The sequence below is a fragment of the Chiloscyllium punctatum genome, chromosome 45, assembly GCF_047496795.1.
Source record: "Chiloscyllium punctatum isolate Juve2018m chromosome 45, sChiPun1.3, whole genome shotgun sequence".
Lineage (NCBI taxonomy): Eukaryota > Metazoa > Chordata > Chondrichthyes > Orectolobiformes > Hemiscylliidae > Chiloscyllium > Chiloscyllium punctatum.
This window is the reverse complement of record NC_092783.1, coordinates 53,247,169-53,273,049: the sequence shown is the minus strand read 5'-3', so window position 1 is coordinate 53,273,049 and position 25,881 is coordinate 53,247,169. Positions and strand designations below refer to the sequence as shown.

At 42.7% G+C, this 25,881-nt stretch overlaps 1 protein-coding gene across 1 annotated transcript in view; it reads right to left on the bottom strand.

Moving 5' to 3' along the window:
- Nucleotides 1–25,881, bottom strand: part of LOC140467124 (polymeric immunoglobulin receptor-like) — a 46,465-nt gene that overhangs the window by 10,115 nt on the left and 10,469 nt on the right. Inside the window, 3 exon segments of the mRNA XM_072563191.1 lie at nt 15,230–15,553; nt 15,688–16,005; nt 18,170–18,235. Coding sequence (XP_072419292.1) covers nt 15,230–15,553; nt 15,688–16,005; nt 18,170–18,235 — 708 coding nt within the window.

Here is a 25,881-nt window from a genome sequence, read left to right as displayed (position 1 = left end):
GTGCACCATGCTGCTGATAGAACCATTTTGAGAAATAAAGTAATTTTGGGGAAAAATTATTTTACCAGATTTAAATTTTAATTTGATACCATTTTAAAATTACTCAATTCCTTTGAAGTTAACTTGAATTGTAAGGTGTGGGATAGAAGTTCAAATTATTCCAGAATGACGGGTGGATTGGCAGCTTTCTAAATACAGTGAGCTGAGAAGCACATTCATTTCTTTCCAAACCTTGTCATTAGTGTGTTATTGAATATGGCAAGTTGGATTCATACAGCATCTTCAAAAATGTAAAACTGGAGGAGAGATGTAGATGAGTGTAAGTTGGGAAGATTCAAGGCCAGCTGGAATGATGTTGGAATGATTGAGCGTGAAGCTAACAACATCACGGATGAGTTGATGTGCTTATGGGTGTGAGGGAGAGAGTGTGTACATATATAGAACACAGAATATAGAACGTTACAGCACACTAAGTGCTCTTCAGCCCTCGATTTTGTGCTGACCTGCGAAACTAATCTGATTCACATCTAATCTCCACCGTTCCATTATTATCAGTGTGTATGTCCAATGCCCGTTTAACTGCCCTCATATGGACGAATCTACTACTGTTATAGGCAGGCCGTTCCACATCCCTACTACTCTCTGACTGAAGAAACTACCCCTATATTTGTCGCGAATCTATCACCCCTCAATTTAAAGCTATGTCCCCTCGTGTTAGCCATCACCATCCAGGAAAAAGGCTCTCACTTTCCACCTTATTTAAAGCTCTGATTATCGTATATGAGCACTAGTCGGGGTGTAGAAATCTGGCGGTGAGTCACTGTGATAGACATCTCCCTCCCAATGACAAAGTTCATGAACTTTTTGAAGGCTTTTGGAAGAGTATGTTAATGTCCCCCGTTCTAACACTTGATGATATATTCATTGACTCTTGAGTTATTTGTCACACAGTTCCAGGACTATCTGGAATGTTCCGTGCTGTAGGAACGTTAGCTCCAGTTTACAGCAGTTTAAATGATAACTGTTTTTTCTGGTCCTTTGCGATGTGCCCTGCAGATTAATTGACAAAGCTTCTCTCAGTGTTTCGGTAAAAACAATGACTGCAAATGCTGGAAACCAGATTCTGGATTAGTGGTGCTGGAAGAGCACAGCAGTTCAGGCAGCTTCCAAGTAGCTTTGAAATCGACGTTTCGGGCACAAAAGGGCTTGTGCCTGAAACGTCGATTTTGAAGCTACTTGGATGCTGCCTGAACTGCTGTGCTCTTCCAGCACCACTAATCCATTGTCTCAGTTTTTGTCTGTACTAGGAAGAGGTATATATCACAGGGTAAGAAATATAGCAGGGAGCAAGTCAATTAAAATATGATTAGACAAGATTGAAGATACATAGGATGGGGAAGGAAACTTCAAGGAATGGGCACAATTGAAATGTGGAGCTTATTCAAGGAACAACTACTGTGGATCCTTGATAAGTATGTACCTATCAGGCAGGGAGGAAGTTGTTGAGCGCAGGAGCTGAGGTTTACTAAGAAAGTTGAATATCCTGTCAAGACGAAGATGAAGGCATATGTTAGGATGAGATGTGATGGCTCAGTTAGGGCGCTTGAGAGTGTCAGGGTAGTCAGGAAAGACCTAAAGTCAGAGATAAGAAGAGCCAGGTGGAGACATGAGAAGTTGTTGGAGTATAGGATCAAGGAAAACCCTTAGGCTATCTACAGCTCTATCAGGAATAAAAGAACAACTGGAGCGAGATGAGGGTGAATCAAGGCTAGTGGGGGAATTGGTGCATGGAGTCAGTTGAAATAGGTAAAGCACGAAATGATTACTTTTCATCAGCATTCACAGTAGATAAAGACAATGTTGTTGAGGAGAATACTGAGATACAGACTGCTAGACTGAATGGGATTGAGGTTGACAAGGGTGGGGTGTTAGCAATTCTGGAAAGTGTAAGAATAGATGCGTCCTGGGCCAGATGGAATTTCTCTGTGGATTCTCTGGGAAGCTGGGGAGGAGATTGCTGACCCTTTGGCTTTGATCTTTATGTCATCATTATCTCCAGGAATAGTACCTGAAGACTGGAGGATAGTAAATGCTGTTCCATTGTACAAAAAGGGAGTAGAGACCACCCTGGTAATTATAGACCAGTGAGCCTTACTTTGGTTATCGGTACAGTGTTGGAAAGGGTTATAAGAGATAGGATCCATAATCATCCAGAAGTGAATAAGGTGATTAGGGACACTCAACACCAACACAGTTTGTGAAGGGTAGGTCATGCCTCACAAACCTGATTGAGTTCTTTCAAGAGGTAACAAAACAGGTGGATGAGGGTAAAGCCGTTGATGTGGTGTCTATGGATTTCAGGAAGGCATTTGAGAAGACTCCTCACGGTCAGCCTTTGCACAAAATATGGAGACGTGGGATTGATGGGGACTTAATGGTTTTGGTAAGAAATTGGCAAGCTGAAAGAAGACTGAGGATGGTGCTTGTTGGGAAATATCCATCCTGGAGTTCAGTTACCAGTGGTGTACCACAAGGATCTGTTTTATGTCCACTGGTGTTTGTCATCTTTATAAATGACTAGGATGAGGGCATAGAAGGATGGGTTAGTAAATTTGCGGATGACACTGAGTTTGCTGGCGTTGTGGATAGTGACGAAGGATATTGTATGCTACAGAGGGACATAGATAAGCTACAGAGCTGGGCTGAGAGGTGGCAAATGAAGTTTAATGTGGATAAGTGTGAGGTGATTCACTTTGGAAGGCGTAATAGGAATGCAGAGTACTGGGCTAATGGATAGATTCTCATTAGTGTCGATGAGCAGAGAGATCTCAGTGTCCATGTACATAGCTCCTTGAAAGTTGCCACATTGGTCGATAGGATTGTTAAGAAGTCATACGGCGTGTTAACTTTTATTGGTAGAGGGATTGAGTTTCAGAACCATGAGGTCATGCTGCAGCTATACAAAACTCTGGTGCGGCAGCACTTTGACTATTGCGCATAATTCTGGTCACCACATTATAGGAAGTATGTGGAAGATTTCAGAGGAGATTTACTAGGATGTTGACTGGTATAGAGGGAAGATGTTATGAGGAAATGCTGAGGGACTTGACTTTGTTTTTGTTTGAGAGAAGAAGGTTGAGAGGTGAGTTGATTGAGACATATGATATATTCCGAGGGTGAGATAGAGTGGACAGTGAGTGCCTTTTTCCTCAGTTAGTGGTTGCCAGCATGAGGGGACATAGCTTTAAATTGAGGGGTGATAGATATAGGACAGAGGTCAGTGGTAGTTTCTATACTCAGAGTAGTAGGGACGTGGAATGCATTGACTGCAACAGTAGATTCACCAACTTGAAGTGCATTCAAATAGTCATTGGATAGGCATATGGAAGAGAGTGAAATAGTGTAGGTTAGATGGGTATCAGATTGGTTTCACTGGTCAGCACAACATCGAGTACTGAAGGGCCTGTACTGCGCTGTAATGTTCTATGTTCTATGTTCCTCTTTAAAATTTGTAAACTACATCACATTCAGACAGGACCCCTATAAATCTGTCCACTCTTTGTTCCATCCACATCAAACAATGTCCTTCAAATGGACCAGGACACACAACATTAGCCTTCAGTAACTCCTGTCCCAGGGCAGCTCTCTCTCTAATTTAACAACAAAAGTAACTAACACTGAATCTCATTGGACATCCGTGGGTATCTATCACACATCCTCGATAATATTAACACTTTTTTCTTTTAGTGTCAAAAGACAATGAACATCAAACCACGTAACAAGTATGAAAACGTGTTTTTTACACCTGACCTTCTCAAAAATGGAGAGCACAATGTCTCAGTGGTTAGCACTGCTGCCTCACAGTCCCTGTGACCTGGGTTGAGTTCAAACCCCGGGTGACGGTCTGTGTGCAGTTTGTTCGTTCTCTCTGAGTCAGTGTGGGTTTACTCCAGGTGCTACAGTTTTCTCCCAATGTCTAACAATGTTTAGGTTAGGCCATGCTACATTGCCCATAATGCCCAGTGATGTACAGGCTAGGTGGATAAACCATGGGAAATGTGTTGCTATGGGAACAGAGTGGAGGCCTGAGACTGGGTCTGGTGGGATGTTCATCAGATGGCTAGTGCAGACCAAATGGGCCAAATTGCCTCTTGATGCACTGTAGGGATTCTATAATTCTTAGTTACATTTCTCGTTGATCATGAACCTGTTTGATACACTGCCCCAATATATCTTAAGGCTTTATCAGTAAATGAAGAAATGACATCTCAGCTCAGACAATGTATTACAGGGATGAAGTTAGAGCATGTGTCCCAACCTGGAGTCGGACTGCTTTTATTGTTTGGGTTGGAATTTAGGAAATGTCACATTGACTGACTACCTATAGATTGTGTGTTTTTTGAACACAATAGAAAGTATCTGCAAATACAAATTTGCAAATGGAGTTCACCCCATAGACTTCTATGTGTGTGTGTTTGTGTGTCTTAAGGGAGGTTGGGGGAGAGGGGAACAGAGAAGACGTGTGTATCTGTGTGTGAGGGAGAGAGAGAGTGTGTGAAAATTCAGGGGAAATGTTGTCCATGTCATAAGCCCATTCGGATGTCCAAAGTGTGCCATCTTCATCCAAATGTCATCGGCACAACCAAGCACCCTGCACATTGCAGTGTATCCCCTCACAGACTGACAATTCAGTGTATGACCATTGTAACTGAGAATTGCTGTCTTCCACTGTTTGCCATGCACTGCATTACAGAAATACCAAACCCAAGTGCCACTTCAAAATTATCTTGTCTGATTAAATTCGCCTTGTTAACAAGACCCTGAGGGTGAACAATGTTGTTGGCAATAATTGCTTGAGGCCATCACCTGTAATGTTTATTTTTGGACAATGAGTGACCTGTTGTTGAAGTGTAATTTGATGCCAGTGATAGGACTGAATCAGTGGATGCATGGTGGATGCAATTGCCCCGAATAGGTTTCAAATTGATAGAATTTTACTGCAGCTTCCCTCCCCCTCCCAATATATAAATTACTGACTCCACACGCACACTGTAATTGATTGTCTGTCATTTTACACAGTTATTGTGCAGTGACTGGGTCAGGATAGGTGAAGTGTCAACTGAGTTTCTTTGTGACAAAAACAGAAATTGCTGGAGAAACACAGCAGGTCTGGCAATGTCTGTGTAGAGAGAGCAGAGTTACTGTTTTTGGTCCATTGATTATTCTTCAGAACTATTAGTAGTTTCGATAAGGTGCTCCATATCCAGAAGACACCGGGAGTGGGGTGTTTCTGTGAATTAACAACAGACTCTACCTGTGGTGCAGAATGATCCTTCTTCCTCTCTTTATTGTTGCTGTCCCCGTGGATCCAATGACCTTTTGTCATCTCACCGTTTCTGTTCACTCTCTCTCTTGAGCCATTATGTCCCTAATTTCCCATCAGAGCCATGTCTTTGAGAATTACAAAGCCCTTTTTGGCCCTAACCCTCCCCATGTGAAGGACAAAGTGACAGTGACTTGGGATAACCCCACCTCCTGTTGTTCTCTGACGCCTCCTATGTTCTATGAGAGCCCCAGAAAGGGGGATTCAATGCTGTGTTTCCTCTTTAGATCAGACAAGACTCAGGTTTCTGTGTTTAAATGTTTATTAATATCTGCATGGGAGCTGTACATACCAATAAATGCTGAACAGATCAATTCATTCGAGCAGCAACAAACGTATCTTAATATTTGAACAGATAACAAGGTTTTGTCCAAACAAACATTTACACACTAACTCACTTGTCTCTCTACCCAACAACATTTACATTGTCTTTGTTCCAGATTAGAACACATGACTATATTATCCAATGATATTTAAACGAGGGCATGGACAGGGTGAACAGCCAAGGTCTTTTTCATCTCTAGGAGTGTCCAGACCTAGAGGGCAGAGGTTGAAGGTGAGAGGGAAATTATTTCAACATGACCTGAGGAGTAATGTTTTCATGCAGAGGGTGGTGGGTGTATGAAATGATCTGCCAGAGGAAGTGGTGGATGCTGGTACAGCATCTAACAGCATGAGGTCATCATGGAGAGATGAGGCAGAACCAGTGTAGGCCATCCAGCCCCTCAATCCTCCCTCATTAGTCACCTGGATCAGAGCAGATCTTCTGCCTGAATACCATTTTTCTTGCACTAACCCCACGTCCCTGCCTACCTTTATTACCCAGAACATTATTCATCTCTGTTTTGAATATACTCAAGGCTTGTGCCTCCAGAGCTCTCTGGGGCAGAGAATTCCAACAAACCATCACCCTCTGAGTGAAGAAATTCCTGCTCATCTCAGTCCCAAATGATCAAGCCATTCTTCTCAAACTGTGTCTCCTGATTCAAAACCCCTCCACCCAGGGCCACCTCATTGATGGGGAACTTAGAGTGCTCAAAATCATTCGTGTAAAGGCCATGATGCTCACCTAATGTTTTCGTGTAAACATTGTGACTGAAACAGAACAAATCACCAGGAGAGTGAAGAGTACCCAGCGTATCACATCCCAGACAACGTAACTGTGTAAAACAGAAGAAATACAAAATCATTTGAAGGAAACAAGACTGCTTGATGTTTTGAACATTTATCCCATGTTTACACTGCAGTGTATTGTTGCAAAGTAATGCAGTACAGCTCAGGGAGTTACGTAGGAAAACTAAATAACAGTTTAATTTAAGATTGACTTGAACAATATATAAAGGCCAAATGAAACATATTTCAGTAGCACGTCCTGCAATGCACAGCATCTTGTTATAAATGAGGATTATTCGATGTGGATGGATATTTGCAGGAGCACTGCAGTCTGGTGTAATATTCCAGTGGATGAGATGTCTCTTCAGTGAGTGAGGAACTCAGAATATCATCATCCCACACTGCTCCTTGCACCTTCTAACAGGCAAGGCTTAACCAGCTGGAACCAGACAGCCTCCCACCCTCTCAGTTTGGGAATAATGGTTTAAAATGAGGAAACAGAGACAATAGATAATAGATAACAGACAATAGGTGCAGGAGTAGGCCATTCTGCCCTTCGAGACTGCACCACCATTCATTATGATCACGGCTGATCAGCCTCAATCAGTATCCTGTTCCTGTCTTATCTCCATAACCCTTGATTCCACAATCCTTGAGAGCTCTATCCAACTCTTTCTTAAACGAATCAAGAGACTGGGCCTCCACTGCTTACTGGGGCAGAGCATTCCACACAGCCATCACTCTCTGGGAGAAGAAGTTTCTCCTCATCTCTGTCCTAAATGGCCTACCCCTTATTTTTAAGCTGTGTCCTCTGGTTCGGGACTCATCCATCAGTGGAAACATGTTTCCTGCCTCTAAAGTGTCCAATCCTTTAGTAATCTTCTACGTCTCAATCGGATCCCCTCTCAGTCTTCTAAACTCAAGAGTATACAAGCCCAATCGCTCCAATCTTTCAAAATAAGGTAGTCCCGCTATTCCAGGAATTGACCTCGTGAACCTACGCTGCACTCCTTCAATAGCCAGAATGTCTTTCCTCAAATTTGGAGACCAGAACTGCATACAATATTCCAGGTGCGGTCTCACCAGGGCCCTGTAAAGCTGCAGAAGAACCTCTTTGCTTCTATACTCAATCCCTCTTGTTATGAAGGCTAGCATGCTATTAGCTTTCTTCACTACCTGCTGTACCTGCATGCTTACCTTCATTGACTGGTGTATAAGAACACCCAGATCTCTTTGTATTGCCCCTTTACCTAACTTGACTCCAATTTAGGTAATAATCTGCCTTCTTATTCTTGCCACCAAAGTAGATAACCATACATTTATCCACATTAAACTGCATCTGCCATGCATCTGTCCACTCACAGAACCTGTCCAGGTCACCCCGTAATCTCCTAACATCCTCCTCACATTTCACCCTGCCACCCAGCTTTGTATCATCAGCAAGTTTGTTCATGTTACTATTAATACCATCTTCTATATCATTAACATATATTGTAAAAAGCTGCGGTCCCAGCACTGATCCCAACTGTACCCCACTGGTCACCGCCTGCCATTCCGATAGGGAGCCGTTTATCACTACTCTTTGTTTCCTGTCAGCCAACTAATTTTCAATCCAAGTTAAGACTTTGCCCCCAATACCATGCGCCCTAATTTTGTTCCCTAACCTCCTATGTGGGACTTTATCAAAGGCTTTCTGAAAGTCCAGGTGCACTACATCCACTGGATCTCCCTTGTCCATCTTCAGAGTTACATTCTCAAAAAATTCCAGAAGATTAGTCAAGCACGATTTCCATTTCATGAATCCATGCTGACTCTGACCTATCCTGTTACTGCTCTCCACATGTGTCGTAATTTCATCCTTTATAATAGACTCCAGCATCTTTCTCACCACTGAGGTCAGACTAACTGATCTATAATTTCCTGCTTTCTCTCTCGCTCCTTTCTTAAAAAGTGGTGCAGCATTAGCTACCCTCCAATCCGCAGGAACTGATCCTGAATCTATCGAACTCTGGAAAATAATCACCAACGTATCCACGACTTCCCGAGCCACCTCCTTCAGTACCCTGGGATGTAGACCATCAGGCCCCGGGGACTTATCAACCTTCAGACCTAACAGTCTCTCCAATACCAATTCCTGGCAAATATAAGTTCCCTTCAGTTCAGGTCCTTCAGCCACTGTTACCTCAGGAAGTTTGCTTGTGTCTTCCCCAGTGAACACAGATCTGAAGTACCAATTCAACTCTTCTGCCATTTCTTTATTCCCTGTAACATATTCCCCTATTTCTGTCTTCAAGGGCCCAATTTTAGTCTTAACCATTTTTTTCCCTTTCACATACCTAAAAAAGCTTTTACTATCCTCCTTAATATTTTTGGCCAGTTTACCTTCGTACCTCATTTTTTCTCTGCATATTTCCTTCTTCGCAATCCTCTGTTGTTCTTTAAAAGCTTCCCAGTCCTCCATTTTCCCACTTATCTTTGCTATGTTATACTTTTTCTCTTTTAACTTTATATATTTCTTGACTTCCCTCATCAGCCATTGCCACCCCTGCCTCCTCATAGGATCTTTCGTCCTTTTTGGAATGAACTGATCCTGCATCTTCTGCATTATACCCAGAAATATCTGCCATCGTTCCTCCACTGTCATCCCTGCTAAGGTATTGCACCATTGAACGTTGGCCAGCTCCTCCCTCATATTTCCACAGTTCCCTTTATTCAACTGAAGTATTGTAACTATCGATTGTACCCTTTCCCTTTCAAATTGCAGATTGAAGCTTATTGTATTATGGTCACTGCCTCCTAATGGCTTCTTCACTTCTAGGTCCCTGATCAATTCTGGTTCGTGGCAGAATACTAGATCCAGAATTGCCTTCTTCCAGGTAGGCTCCAGCACCAGCTGTTCTAGAATCCATCTCAGAGGCACTCCACAAAGTCTCTTTCTTTAGGTCCAATACCATCCTGGTTCTCCCAGTCTACCTGCATGTTGTGATCCCCCGTAACAATTGTAGGAACTTCATTGCGACAGGCCAATTTCAGCTCCTTATTAAACTTACACCCTACATTTTTAATAATGTTTGGGTGCCTGTAGATAACTCCCAAGAGGGTCCTTATACCCTTAGAATTTCTCAGCTCTATCCACACTGACTCTACATCCCCTGATTCTAGGTCCCCCCGCGCAAGGGACTGAATATCATCCCTTACCAACATTGCCACCCCACCCCCCTCTGCCCATCAGTCTGTCCTTATGATAGGATGTATAGCCTTGAATATTCATTTCCCAGGCCCTATCTACTTGAAGCCACGTCTCAGTTATCCCCACAATATCGTAGCCAATTTCCAAAAGAGCCTCAAGCTCATCCATCTTATTTCTAATACTTCGTGCATTCATGTATAGTATTTTTAATTTGTTACTGCCCTCACCCTTCCTATTAACCCCCATTTCACTCAACCTTATGATTCCTTTTTGAGTTTTCTGCTTCATTGAGACCGTTGTCTTTCTTGACTTCCCTTGTCTTAACTTTCCCTTCAATTTCCTTCTTAAACTTTCAGTTTGTCCCCTCCCCCTCCCCCGCAATGTAGTTTAAACGCAGCTGTGTTGCAGTAGCAAACCTTCCTGACAGAATGCTGGTCCCATTTACATTCTGATAAATTATCGTCAAAAATTGAAACTTATTGTAAGCCGTTAAGTGAAATCACTTATTCTCACTTGGAATCAATGCTGATGGAAATATCGACAATGAAATTGTTTACCTTTTCCCGACAGACTTGGGTCCTGACGATGTTCCTGTTGCTGTTGGTGATTTTGTTGAGGATTTGTCACAAGTATATTCCCTTCCTGTTGAGACATAAGGTAATATTCAGCTTCATCTGAGTCTCAGTTACAGACAACCAAGAGAGCACTCTTCATCAATGGAACCTCAGGACATGTTGTGAATAATGGATTTTGTTGAATTCATTTTGCTATAACTCTCCCTGTCTGGAGAGACATGGTAATGATCTAGTTTGCATACAATTTGTTTTTGTTCCTTGCCTGGACACTTCAGGGTCTGGGCTGAAACTGAGGTAATCAGTTCCAAACCCTGACACATTTCCATCACCATGTCATGCCTGATGTGACCCTGACTAAGATGGAGTCTGATACCATTATCCCCTCAGGTCACATGCCATGATACACACAAGCTGTGAGCTGAGAAGGTATGGCAACAGATGAATGGGCACCACACAACAATCCCAGTTGGAGAACACTTCAGTGGTCCAGGACATTCGGCTTCGGACCTTCGGGTGACCATCTTCCAAGACGAACTTTAGGACAGGCAGCAGTGAAAATTGGCCAAGCAGAAGCTGATAGCGACGTTCCATACCCAAAGGGAGGGCCTCAGCCGGGACCTTGGATTCATGTCACGTTACAGGTGACCACCATTGCGCTATACACACACACAGATACTCCAATGCACACACACACACAGACACACACACACATACACACACACACAGGCACTCCAAACACACGGACACACATATACACAGACACTCACACGTACCCCTACAGACACACACACTTCCACATGCATCCTCTCACAGACAGACCACTTTACACTCACATACACACATATACACTCTCTCCGATAGACACTCAGAACCCCTCACCCCAGACACACACACACCCCTACAGACACATACACTCCCACACTTACACATGCACCCCCTCACAGACTTAGACACTCTACACTCACATACACAGACACATATACTCTCTCTCACATTCACAACTCGCCCCCCCTCCACCCCAGACATAAACACACACACATACATATACCTTTGTGGGGTGAATTTGTACTTACAAGAGTAACATTGTACTTTGCTCAAAAACTGCATGAATTCATGTAAGACTGTAAACTCACTTTTTAGATGAGAATCAGTCTAAACATTATGGCATGACAGGGATCACAGCAGTCTAACACCTTCAACATATTATCTGGCTAACACCAATTGTTACAGTAAACCTGAGAAGATAACTTTTAAAAAAATGTTTTGTGATTTACACATGAAAGAAGTGAAACTATCATGGTATTCAACAGATAAAAGACTCAACAGACAATCAAGGTATTTTTCAATGTATAATTTCAGTTACATTACACTGTAAACTTTTGCCATAAATTCTGTGCCTTACAATTGTGTCCTCCTTAACCACCTGATGAAGGAGTGGTGCTCCGAAAGCTAGTGCTTCCAATTAAACCTGTTGGACGAGAACCTGGTGTTGTGTGGTTTTTAACTGTACACCCCAGTCCAATACCGGCATCTCCAAAAGCTGTGAGATGTAACACAAAGTTGGAGCACAGCATTTCTGCATTTTCTGGAGCTTTATTACACTTTTGCCCATTATCAAAAATAAATTAACATCTTGCCCAAAATTGTTCAAATATCAAAGAGTCGTAATGTGATGAAGTGCAATTATTTGTAAATATGGAAGAACATTAACCAATGAGCAGTTTGAATAAACATTGAATCGGTGTGTCAGCCTCAATGTTTGTATAAAACTTACTGATGCTGCTGATTTATATCATGTAACTCCACCCTTCTCTGCTACACTGGGAACTGAGACATGAACAATTTCACTGGGTTTTGTTCCCTGAGTATTTGAGGCTGTGCAGTAATATAGATGATGTTGTTGTGTGAAGGATTGACAATGAAGATCCAGTTTGTTGGTGTCAGAGATCATTGAATCTTCAAATGGGGTCTTCTCAAACCATGTGTGGTGAATGGGACGGGATCCCCAGGCAGACTCACAGCAAACTCTCACTGAAGCCCCAGAATGTGAGACATTTGGCTGTGACTAAAATTGAAGTCCAGGAACACAGACGGCGTCTTTGGGAAACAAACATTTATTGGAAAATGGACTGTAATTGAAAAGCCAAAAACCCCAAGACTTTGCCCTTCCCTATCCCAATTCAGTGTCATACCTTCATATGCCACAGAAATAGACCCTTCGGTTTAATATGTCTGTGCTGAACAAGTTTCTCAAAATAAAGCAATCCCACTTGCCTGCATTTGGCTCATATCCCTCCAAATCTTTCTTATTCATGTACTGATCCAAATCTTTTTAATGTTGCAACTGACCACCCTCTGTGTGAACACATTGCCCCTCAGATTCCTTTCAGTTTCCTCCTCTCACCTTGAAAACATGACCCCTCACTTTGAACTCTCCCAGCCTAGAGAAAGAAACCTTTGCTAAACACCTTATCCAGACCCCTCATGTTATTATAAACCTTGATAAAGTCACCTCCCAACCTCCTCTGCTCCAGGGGAAAAAGTCCCAGCCTATCCTTATCACTCAACCCCTCAAGTCACAGCAACATCTCAGTAGAGCTTTTCTGAAACCTCTTCAATTTAATAAAACCTTCCTGAAGCAGGGTGACTCGAACTGTACACACAAAACCAAAAGTGGCCTCATCATCATTCTGTACAAGCTCAACGTGATGTTCCAACTCCTACACTCAATCGTCTGAGCAATGATGGTAAGCATACTAAATACCTTCTTAACCACCCTCTCTACTTGTGATGCAAATTTCAAAGATCCCAGTGTCTGTCTGTTCAACAGCACTACTCAATTAAAAGGGTCCTACTTTTAATTGTATAAGTCCTATCCTGTTGTGTTGTACTAAAAGGATATATCTCACATTGAACAAAATGAACTCCATCTGGCACTCCTCAGCCCATTGACCCAATTGATCAGTCGTTAAACTGGATCAATGGGGATGGAGACATCAACCATCACTATCAATCCCGAGCCGTGTGTCTAGCTGTCTCCTTGGAGAGATGAGCAACTGTCATTCAGACTCAGGCTCAGCACTCACTGTCTGCTGGATATGAGCCACTGGCAAGAAGGTTCAGGATGTGGAGGTGCTGCTGTTGGGCTGGGGTGGACAAAGTTGGAAACTACATAACACCAGGTTATAGTCCAAGAGGTTTATTTGAAAATACAAGCTTTCAGAGCACTGCTCCTTTGTCAGGAAGCCAGTGGGGCAGGATACGTAGGGCACAGGATTTAAAAGTAAAAGATCAAAGTGTCACATGACGGATGCAATGTATTAGAGAAACTGAGATTGCTGATAAGTCTGTAATCACCTAGAATGGGAAGGCAGGTTTCCATTGATTAATATGTAAATCCCAGAATTTCTCTTAAGTCACAGTCCCAATATATCTTAAGGTTTTATCAGTTAATAAAAAAAAGTGACATCTCAGCTCAGACAATACATTACAGGGATGAGTCCCAAACTGGAGTCAGACTGTCTTTTTTGAAAGTAGGAATTTATAAACTGTCACCTTAATTGACTGCCTTCAGATTTATGCCGTTTGAACAAAATAGAATGTAAATTCACTCCACAGACTTGAATGTGTATTTGAATGTGTGCACATGTGTGTGTGTAGTGTGGGAGGATGAGGGAGAGAGGGAGAGGGAGGCTGTGAGTGTCTGTATTTGAGGGAAAGAGAGACAGAGTGCATAAGTGTGACAGTGTGTGTGTGGGTGAGAGAGAGAGGCGCAAGACAGAGTGTGTGAAAACTCAGGGGAAATGTTGGCCCTGTCATAACTCCATTATAACGTCTGAAATAAAGGCAGTGAGCCTGAAGCGTGGAGAGAACAGCTGGAGGAGTGTGGGGGTGGGGAGAAAGTAGCATAGAGTACAATGGGTGAGTGGGGGAGGGGATGAAGGTGATAGGTCAGGGAGGAGAGGGTAGAGTGGATCGGTGGAAAAGAAGATAGGCAGGTAGGACAAGTCTGGACAAGTCATGGGGACAGTGCTGAGCTGGAAGTTTGGAACTAAGGTGAGGTGGGGGAGGAGAAATGAGGAAACTGTTGAAGTCCACATTGATGCCCTGGGGTTGAAGTGTTCCGAGGCGGAAGATGAGGCGTTCTTCCTCCAGGCGTCCAGTGGTGAGGGATCGGCAGTGAAGGAGGCCCAGGACCTCCATGTCCTCAGCAGAGTGGGAGGGGGAGTTGAAATATTGGGCCAAGGGGCAGTGTGGTTGATTGGTGCGGGTCTCCCGGAGATGTTCCCTAAAGCGCTCTGCTAGGAGGCGCCCAGTCTCCCCAATGTAGAGGAGACCGCATCGGGAGAAACGGATACAATAAATGATATTTGTGGATGTGCAAGTAAAACAAGTATATCTGATCAGTGACTTATACAGGAAGAAAATTGACCAAGTGTTGAAGGATATTTGATCTTTAATCTGTCAATAATTGTTTCTTTCCCACACAAGCTGTCTCTGTTCTTGGAATGCAGCAATATCTAGAAATTAATTTGCATGCAAGCAAAAACATTGAAATAATTCTCTCAAAAATCTGGTTGTGTTTAATAACATTGATTGAGGAATGAATGCTTGCTCAGACACCAGGAGAACCTCTATTCTGTAAATAGTTTACAAATGATGCCATTCCTAAAGGGGGAACAGGTTCTCAGTTTGTCACCTCATCGACACTGTCTCACCTGCTACAGCACAGCATTACTTCTCCCTACTAGGCAGTGGGATCCAGCTGAATTTTAACCCCGAAGGGGAACTGGAACCCCCAACATGCTGGCATCAACATGCTGTGGATAGTATTTTATGCACCTGTTTATTTTCCAACTTCAGGACAGAGTATTGGTTTAAATCAGAACAGACAATGAAACAAGTGGAGTGCATTTTATAACTTACAGTTTGGCAGAGTGAGATATTAAACATGTGCATCACACTTACCGATGCCATTGGTTTTTATTTTATAACTGCAGTTCTTCTCTGTTACATTGTTGATTGACACATGAACAATTTCACTTGGTTTTGTTCCCTGAGTATTTGAGGCTGTGCAGTAATATTGATGATGTTGCTGTGAGAAGGATTGACAATGTAGCTCCAGTTTATTGGTGTCAGAGATCTTTGAATCTTGAGATGGGGTCTTCTCAGACCATGTGTAGTGAATGGGGAGAGATCCCCGGGCAGAATCACAGGAGACTGTCACTGAGCCCCCAGAACATGAGACAGTAAATGGGGATAAATATCGAAGTCCAGGAACAGAGACAGCTTCTGTGGGGAAGAAACAATTATTGAGAGATCAAAGATCAAATATCCTTCAATACTTGGCTAGTTTTCTTCCTGGAGAAAACACTGATCAGACATATCAGCTGAGAGTAATTTTAAAAAATCACTGAAACATTTACCGTCAGAGATGTGCAGCTCTACATTAAACATTAGGTCAAGGCCAGGAGCCTCAATCCCACAGCTGTACCATCCTGCATCTCCCCATTGAAGATTCTTGATTGTGACAAGAAATATTCCTTGTGTTTTGTTATCAGTGATTGATATTCTCCCATTTGGCCAATTTGTCGTTGCTATAAACTTACACTGACGAGTCCATCCTTGACACCAATATTTTGTGTTTGATTGGTACCACCGTGCTTCGTAGTGACAAGATATTGTGATCGCTCTTCCCAAAATTCCCGTTACGTGTTTCTCTGCCCATAAAGCATCTGAAACGGAGCAGACAATATTTCAGAAATTTGACTGGAAAAAAACTCCTTAATACATTTTAATCAGCTCCATTGCATCTAGCTCATGGTGAAGTTAATCCCTTATCAAAGCATCAGGCTGTTCCAAATTCCCACGGTATGATTGAAACAGTCAGAATATTTTCTTTCCCCACTGGTCGAGCTTTGGGACAATCTTGAAACTGGGTTTGTGCTGCCTGCTGTGGGCTCTATCTCAACCGTGTGTGACATCATCGAAATGTTGTCCCCCGGAGAGCAGCCTGAGTGACAGGCCTGGATTGGAGTCGGCTGGGGATCGGTTAAAGGAGGGCACAGGTGCTGAATGGTCCTTTCTGTGAATGGAGGAGAAGGGGCTGTGTGTAGACTTATGGTGGGCTCAGGGGCTACATTTCCAAAGCTCATGGGGTAGATACAACAGGTGACCCAGGATGATGATGGGAGACCTCAAATGGGAGAAGAAGAGAATTGAAGTTCAGCAAGGGATGGTTCACAATGGGAGAGAGACATTAATGTGCAGGATCTTGAGGGCAGTAAAGGCAGGATGGTTTGTAATCACACATTGTTGTCAGTGTGAGGAGAGAAAAATAACAGAATTATTTACTGACTTTTCCTGAGTGATGCTTAATGAGAAAATGTTTAAATTGCTGACACATTGTGTCCCGGTGTGGAAGAGGAGCAGCCTGTTGATGACGTGGTAAATTTACTTCAATAAATAGCAGACTAACGGGCTTGTTGGGAGAACCGTCCTTTGTGTGGGAAGAATTCTCAAACAAAATGACAAAAATGGTTTTCAACCTCAGTGAAGAGATGGAGAAGAGAGAAGAAAGGGAGGAAGATACATGAATGATGAAAGGTGATGAAAGCCAGGAAACAGAGACCTTATTGGATAAAGGAAGCTTTGAAAGAAAGAGAATTGTGAAACCAGAGGGATGCACACTTCAGGTTTCTATCTGTGAAGTATTCTGCATGAAGTTGGTGGGTCAGAGCCACAACATGTTTCAGGAAGGTTTCATGGAACAGAATTCATTGTGTTGTAGCCGAGAGTCATACAACATGGGAATTTTAATCTTGAGTGTTTCAAAATCATTAGTGGAGAGATTGCAGTGAAGAACAATACTTTGATTGCAGTGTTACATTGTAACATGGAAACCAATGGGATTGAAAGATAGTAAACAGCCTGATTCAACTTAGACAGAAAGGAAAAAAAGCTTTGTTATGCAAAGAGAAGTGTAAAACGTCCATCTGCTTTTGTGACTGAGCCTCACAGATGAAAACTTAATGAACTGCATTTCTAAACTAAAATAACAGAAATAAAAGCCAACTCAAGATGTTTTGTTTGAGGGCTTATTTCCACCCCAGTTTTAGTGGTTATTGAACATTGAAAATTTTGGGCAAATTAAGATAATTATGATGCTTTATTTTTGATTTGATATCAACATTATTTGTCCTTTTTATTTAATTGATAATTAATGCTGCTCTGAAGTATTTGGGGACTCTGCCACTTGGGATGATGATATGTTCAGGAGAGGCAGTACATTTTGTAATGTTGTACAGGTATGCATGGGGCAGACAAAGCACATGCTGTGTCTGTTTTCTGCAGCTTATCACTTGCCTGAGTTGTTGCAATGTGAAGGGTGGCAACCTGCATTGAAGAACCATGACTTGGAATCTCAGCCAGTCCTGCTCCCTGCCCTGGGCATGTTGGAAAGATTTGCAGGTTGATAATAAACCTGTTTGGCTTTGTGAGAATACACATGCCTTTGCAAAACGTGCTGAATGAGAATCAAACTCTCAGCATTTGACATGGCAATAACAATGTTACCCATTGTGTCACAACCTCTGCCTTTATCCCTTTATACATCTTCAGCAATTTAAACATTTCCACTGCAATATCCACACACCGGACTTCAAGAAACATTGGATTAGTGGTGTTGGAAGAGCACAGCAGTTCAGGCAGCATCCAACGAGCAGCGAAATCGACGTTTTGGACAAAAGCCCTTCACGTCGATTTCGCTGCTCGTTGGATGCTGCCTGAACTGCTGTGCTCTTCCAGCACCACTAATCCAGTATTTGGTTTTCTGCATCTGCAGTCATTGTTTTTACCTTCAAGAAACATTGGTTATCTGATTATACAACTCAGATGATCACTCACCGGGAATGGAACAGATGAGGAGAATCAAAGTCCACATTGATTTATTCACAAAGTTCATGATGTCAGTCTCTCAGCTCTGTTTCTCACTTTGAAGTAAGTGTGGACTGCAATGTCTACATGAAGTTAAATGAGTAAGAGGATATCGGAAACCAGCTTCTGAGACCACAGTGAGCCAGAGGGTGTTATTTAACCCTAAAGACATTTTTCTTCGATCAGTTATATTCAATAGAAGAACTAACTTCATATTCATTGAAACAATAGAAAATTCTGAAATCAAGACAGTTAATGCATTAGGTGCAAGGTAATGTTGACCCAAGCTTAGTATTTATCGTGAAATCTCAGGTGAATGATAACTAGCTTATTCTCTCATGTTCTCAAATTTCAACAATAATTTTTGGCAAATATAGATTTCTTTTCCAAAAATTAATCATGCAGCTAAAAAAGAACTGTTTTGAACATTTTGTCTGTTTGCAGAATCTGCCTCCTGTTAGTGTTGAATAATTATTGTGTCAGGATCTGAACTCCTAGATATGCCGGAGAAGGATACCCTCTGTTTGATTTCCACTAGATCCAAGTAAACAAGACATGCGGCCGACTTCAGGCAGAGAAAGGAACTCAACAAGAGAGAAACAATTCAGGGGGAAGTGAGCTGTGATTGAATAACTGGGAGTGAGCTTCAATTCCAAGGTGAGGATCCCTCTGGTGAACCGATTAACATGGGGCTTTGTATTCACCAGGACATGGTTGATGATGAGTGAGTCTGGTGAACCATGCTGGGTTTCACCTTTGAGAAGATCAAAGGGACTGACACCCTTCACCAACCGTGCTCATCCCCAGCCACAATGCTGAAGGCAGTTCCCCCACCTTAACCCTTAATATGGAAGGCGAATCACTGGAGTCATTACCCAGAGACTGAACCAACGAGGACCATCGCAATGCTCTGTCTGGGAAACAGAAACAATACGTTGGGTAAACTCCTGGAGAACACTTGGAAACATTTGGAGGTTAATACCCCAATGGGATGAAACCCCTCTGCTGTCTGGTCACCAGTGTCTGAGTGTCAGAAACAGAGAGCAGGGATTCCCCAGCCCCAGAATGACATGTGCACTGTAGAATCAGTTGGAAAAATAGACCAGATTGAAAAATTAGATTCTGTGATGAAACAGTGAAGGCAGCAGTTATTAACAAAGTGAAGAATATCTGATCTAATTGTCTGGGATCCTGTAAAGTGACTTGCTCAGTGTCAAAGCCATATCCTGGTAGACAGGCACTCAGCAGTTTTTAAAAGACCGTTCTTCTGAGACAAACAATTGCAGGACCTGGAGCTGCCACAAATCCCCTCCCCCATTCGGATGGATGTCCCATTTGCTCTGGAATGGTGCAGTGATCCACCCACAACATGAACATGAGCCTGTCCCAGGAGGTTTCCTTCTCAGAGATTGTGATCAAAGGGCTGGGTCTGAAAACTCTCAGTACAGCCTTGAATGACCCAGAGTGAGCCACCCACAATATCCTGTTTATTAACACTTATTCTCATTATACATCCATGGGTATCTATCACACATTCCCCTTGATAATATTCGCATTTTTCTTATAATGCCAAACGACAATGAACATCAAACTATGCAACAAGTGTGGAAACTTATTTTTTACACCTCAACTTCTCAGAAATGGACAGCACAGTGTCTCATTGGTTAACACTGCTGTCTCAGCCCCAGTTCCCTGGGTTCGTTTCAAACCTTGGGTGACTGTCTGTGTATATTTTGCACATTTTTCATCTGTCTGTGTGGGTTTCCTCAAGTTGCTAAAGTTCTTTTCCCACTGTCTACCCATATGCAGGTTAGGTGGAATGGTCATGCTGAATTGTCCATTGTGTCTAAGGATGTGCAGTGTCAGTGGGTTAGCCATGGGAAATGTGTGGCTATGGGAACAGAGTGGGGTTCTGGGTCTAGTGGGAAGTTCTTCAGATGGCTGGTGCAGACCAGATGGGCCAAATGGCCTCTTTCTGCACTGTAGGGATTCTAGAATTTTCAGTTACATTCCTCATTGACCAGGAACCTGTTTGAGGGTTTAATGGAATGGGCCCAAACTGAATGTGTGTTCATTTACAATGAGCCATTCACGTGCACCATGCTGCTGATAGAACCATTTTCAGAAATAAAGTAATTTTGGGGAAAAATTATTTTACCAGATTTAAATTTTAATTTGATACCATTTTAAAATTATTCAATTCCTTTGAAGTTAACTTGAATTGTAAGGTGTGGGATAGAAGTTCAAATTATTCCAGAATGACGGGTGAATTGGCAGCTTTCTAAATACAGTGAGCTGAGAAGCACATTCATTTCTTTCCAAACCTTGTCATTAGTGTGTTATTGAATATGGCAAGTTGGATTCATACAGCATCTTCAAAAATGTAAAACTGGAGGAGAGATATAGATGAGTGTAAGTTGGAAGATTCAAGGCCAGCTGGAATGATGTTGGAATGATTGAGCGTGAAGCTAACAACATCACGGATGAGTTGATGTGCTTATGGGTGTGAGGGAGACAGTGTGTACATATATAGAACACAGAATATAGAACGTTACAGCACACTAAGTGCTCTTCAGCCCTCGATTTTGTGCTGACCTGCGAAACTAATCTGATTCCCATCTAATCTCCACTGTTCCATTATTATCAGTGTTTATGTCCAATGCCCGTTTAACTGCCCTCATATGGACGAGTCCACTACTGTTATAGGCAGGCCGTTCCACATCCCTACTACTCTCTGACTGAAGAAACTACCCCTATATTTGTCGCGAATCTATCACCCCTCAATTTAAAGCTATGTCCCCTCGTGTTAGCCATCACCATCCAGGAAAAAGGCTCTCACTGTCCACCTTATTTAAAGCTCTGATTATCGTATATGAGCACTAGTCGGGGTGTAGAAATCTGGCGGTGAGTCACTGTGATAGACATCTCCCTCCCAATGACAAAGTTCATGAACTTTTTGAAGGCTTTTGGAAGAGTTTGTTAATGTCCCCCGTTATAACACTTGATGATATATTCCTTGACTCTTGAGTTATTTGTCACACAGTTCCAGGACTATCTGGAATGTTCCGTGCTGTAGGAACGTTAGCGCCAGTTTACAGCAGTTTAAATGATAACTGTTATTTCTGGTCCTTTGCGATGTGCCCTGTAGATTAATTGACAAAGCTTCTCTCAGTGTTTCGGTAAAAACAATGACTGCAAATGCTGGAACCCAGATTCTGGATTAGTGGTGCTGGAAGAGCACAGCAGTTCAGGCAGCATCCAAGTAGCTTTGAAATCGACGTTTCGGGAACAAAAGGGCTTGTGCCTGAAACGTCGATTTTGAAGCTACTTGGATGCTGCCTGAACTGCTGTGCTCTTCCAGCACCACTAATCCATTGTCTCAGTTTTTGTCTGTACTAGGAAGAGGTATATATCACAGGGTAAGAATTATAGCAGGGAGCAATTCAATTAAAATATGATTAGACAAGATTGAAGATACATAGGATGGGGAAGGAAACTTCAAGGAATGGGCACAATTGAAATGCGGAGCTTATTCAAGGAACAACTACTGTGGATCCCTGATAAGTCTGTACCTGTCAGGCAGGGAGGAAGTTGTTGAGCGCAGGAGCTGTGGTTAGGTGGATTAGCCATGGGAAATGTGTTGCTATGGGAACAGAGTGGAGGCCTGAGACTGGGTCTGGTGGGATGTTTGTCAGATGGCTAGTGCAGACCAGATGGGCCAAATTGCCTCTTGATGCACTGTAGGGATTCTATAATTCTTAGTTACATTTCTCGTTGATCATGAACCTGTTTGATACACTGCCCCAATATATCTTGAGGATTTATCAGTAAATGAAGAAATGACATCTCAGCTCAGACAATGTATTACAGGGATGAAGTTAGAGCATGTGTCCCAACCTGGAGTCAGACTGGTTTTACTGTGTGGGTAGGAATTTAAGAAATGTCACATTGACTGACTACCTCTCGATTGTGTGCTTTTTGAACAAAATAGAAAGTATCTGCGATTACAAATTTGCAAATGGAGTTCACCCCATAGACTTCTATGTGTGTGTGTTTGTGTGTCGTAAGGGAGGTTGGGGGAGAGGGGGACAGAGAAGATGTGTGTATCTGTGTGTGAGGGAGAGAGAGAGAGTGTGTGAAAATTCAGGGGAAATGTTGTCCATGTCATAAGCCCATTCGGATGTCCGAAGTGTGCCATCTTCATCCAAATGTCATCGGCACAACCAAGCACCCTGCACATTGCAGTGTATCCCCTCACAGACTGACAATTCAGTGTATGACCATTGTAACTGAGAATTGCTGTCTTCCACTGTTTGACATGCACTGCATTACAGAAATACCAAACCCAAGTGCCACTTCAAAATTATCTTGTCTGATTAAATTCGCCTTGTTAACAAGACCCTGAGGGTGAACAATGTTGTTGGCAATAATTGCTTGAGGTCATCACCTGTAATGTTTATTTTTGGACAATGAGTGACCTGCTGTTGAAGTGTAATTTGATGCCAGTGATAGGACTGAATCAGTGGATGCATGGTGGATGAAATTGCCCTGAATAGGTTTCAAATTGAGAGAATTTTACTGCAGCTTCCCTTCCCCTCCCAATATATAAATTACTGACTCCACACGCACACTGTAATTGATTGTCTGTCATTTTACACAGTTATTGTGCAGTGACTGGGTCAGGATAGGTGAAGTGTCAACTGAGTGTCTTTGTGACAAAAACAGAAATTGCTGGAGAAACACAGCAGGTCTGGCAATGCCTGTGTAGAGAGAGCAGAGTTACTGTTTTGGGTCCATTGATTATTCTTCAGAACTATTAGTAGTTTCGATAAGGTGCTCCATATCCAGAAGACACCGGGAGTGGGGTGTTTCTGTGAATTAACAACAGACTCTACCTGTGGTGCAGAATGATCCTTCTTCCTCTCTTTATTGTTGCTGTCCCCGTGGATCCAATGACTTTTTGTCATCTCATCGTTTCTGTTCACTCTCTCTCTTGAGCCATTATGTCCCTAATTTCCCATCAGAGCCATGTCTTTGAGAATTACAAAGCCCTTTTTGGCCCTAACCCTCCCCATGTGAAGGACAAAGTGACAGTGACTTGGGATAACCCCACCTCCTGTTGTTCTCTGATGCCTCCAATGTTCTATGAGAGTCCCAGAAAGGGGGATTCAATGCTGTGTTTCCTCTTTAGATCAGACAAGACTCAGGTTTCTGTGTTTAAATGTTTATTAATATCTGCATGGGAGCTGTACATACCAATAAATGCTGAACAGATCAATTCATTCGAGCAGCAACAAACGTATCTTAATATTTGAACAGATAACAAGGTTTTGTCCAAACACACATTTACACACTAACTCACTTGTCTCTCTACCCAACAACATTTACATTGTCTTTGTTCCAGATTAGAACACATGACTATATTATCCAATGATATTTAAACGAGGGCATGGACAGGGTGAACAGCCAAGGTCTTTTTCATCTCTAGGAGTGTCCAGACCTAGAGGGCAGAGGTTGAAGGTGAGAGGGAAATTATTTCAACATGACCTGAGGAGTAATGTTTTCATGCAGAGGGTGGTGGGTGTATGAAATGATCTGCCAGAGGAAGTGGTGGATGCTGGTACAGCATCTAACAGCATGAGGTCATCATGGAGAGATGAGGCAGAACCAGTGTAGGCCATCCGGCCCCTCAATGCTCCCTCATTAGTCACCTGGATCAGAGCAGATCTTCTGCCTGAATACCATTTTTCTTGCACTAACCCCACGTCCCTGCCTACCTTTATTACCCAGAACATTATTCATCTCTGTTTTGAATATACTCAAGGCTTGTGCCTCCAGAGCTCTCTGGGGCAGAGAATTCCAACAAACCATCACCCTCTGAGTGAAGAAATTCCTGCTCATCTCAGTCCCAAATGATCAACCCATTCTTCTCAAACTTTGTCTCCTGATTCGAAACCCCTCCACCCAGGGCCACCTCATTGATGGGGAACTTAGAGTGCTCAAAATCATTCGTGTAAAGGCCATGATGCTCACCTAATGTTTTCGTGTAAACATTGTGACTGAAAGAGAACAAATCACCAGGAGAGTGAAGAGTACCCAGCGTATCACATCCCAGACAATGTAACTGTGTAAAACAGAAGAAATACAAAATCATTTGAAGGAAACAAGACTGCTTGATGTTTTGAACATTTATCCCATGTTTACACTGCAGTGTATTGTTGCAAAGTAATGCAGTACAGCTCAGGGAGTTACGTAGGAAAACTAAATAACAGTTTAATTTAAGATTGACTTGAACAATATATAAAGGCCAAATGAAACATATTTCAGTCGCACGTCCTGCAATGCACAGCATCTTGTTATAAATGAGGATTATTCGATGTGGATGGATATTTGCAGGAGCACTGCAGTCTGGTGTAATATTCCAGTGGATGAGATGTCTCTTCAGTGAGTGAGGAACTCAGAATATCATCATCCCACACAGCTCCTTGCACCTTCTAACAGGCAAGGTTTAACCAGCTGGAACCAGACAGCCTCCCACCCTCTCAGTTTGGGAATAATGTTTTAAAATGAGAAAACAGAGACAATAGACAATAGATAACAGACAATAGGTGCAGGAGTAGGCCATTCTGCCCTTCAAGACTGCACCACCATTCATTATGATCACGGCTGATCAGCCTCAATCAGTATCCTGTTCCTGTCTTATCTCCATAACCCTTGATTCCACAATCCTTGAGAGCTCTATCCAGCTCTTTCTTAAATGAATCGAGAGACTGGGCCTCCACTGCTTACTGGGGCAGTGCATTCCACACAGCCACCACTCTCTGGGAGAAGAAGTTTCTCCTCATCTCTGTCCTAAATGGCCTACCCCTTATTTTTAAGCTGTGTCCTCTGGTTCGGGACTCATCCATCAGTGGAAACATGTTTCCTGCCTCTAAAGTGTCCAATCCTTTAATAATCTTCTACGTCTCAATCGGATCCCCTCTCAGTCTTCTAAACTCAAGAGTATACAAGCCCAATCGCTCCAATCTTTCAACACAAGATAGTCCCGCTATTCCAGGAATTGACCTCGTGAACCTACGCTGCACTCCTTCAATAGCCAGAATGTCTTTCCTCAAATTTGGAGACCAGAACTGCATACAATATTCCAGGTGTGGTCTCACCAGGGCCCTGTAAAGCTGCAGAAGAACCTCTTTGCTTCTATACTCAATCCCTCTTGTTATGAAGGCTAGCATGCTATTAGCTTTCTTCACTACCTGCTGTACCTGCATGCTTACCTTCATTGACTGGTGTATAAGAACACCCAGATCTCTTTGTATTGCCCCTTTACCTGATTTGACTCCATTTAGGTAATAATCTGCCTTCTTATTCTTGCCACCAAAGTAGATAACCATACATTTATCCACATTAAACTGCATCTGCCATGCATCTGTCCACTCACAGAACCTGTCCAGGTCACCCCGTAATCTCCTAACATCCTCCTCACATTTCATCCTGCCACCCAGCATTGTATCATCAGCAAGTTTATTCATGTTACTATTAATACCATCTTCTATATCATTAACATATATTGTAAAAAGCTGCGGTCCCAGCACTGATCCCTACGGTACCCCACTGGTCACTGCCTGCCATTCCGATAGGGTGCCGTTTATCACGACTCTTTGTTTCCTGTCAGCCAACTAATTTTC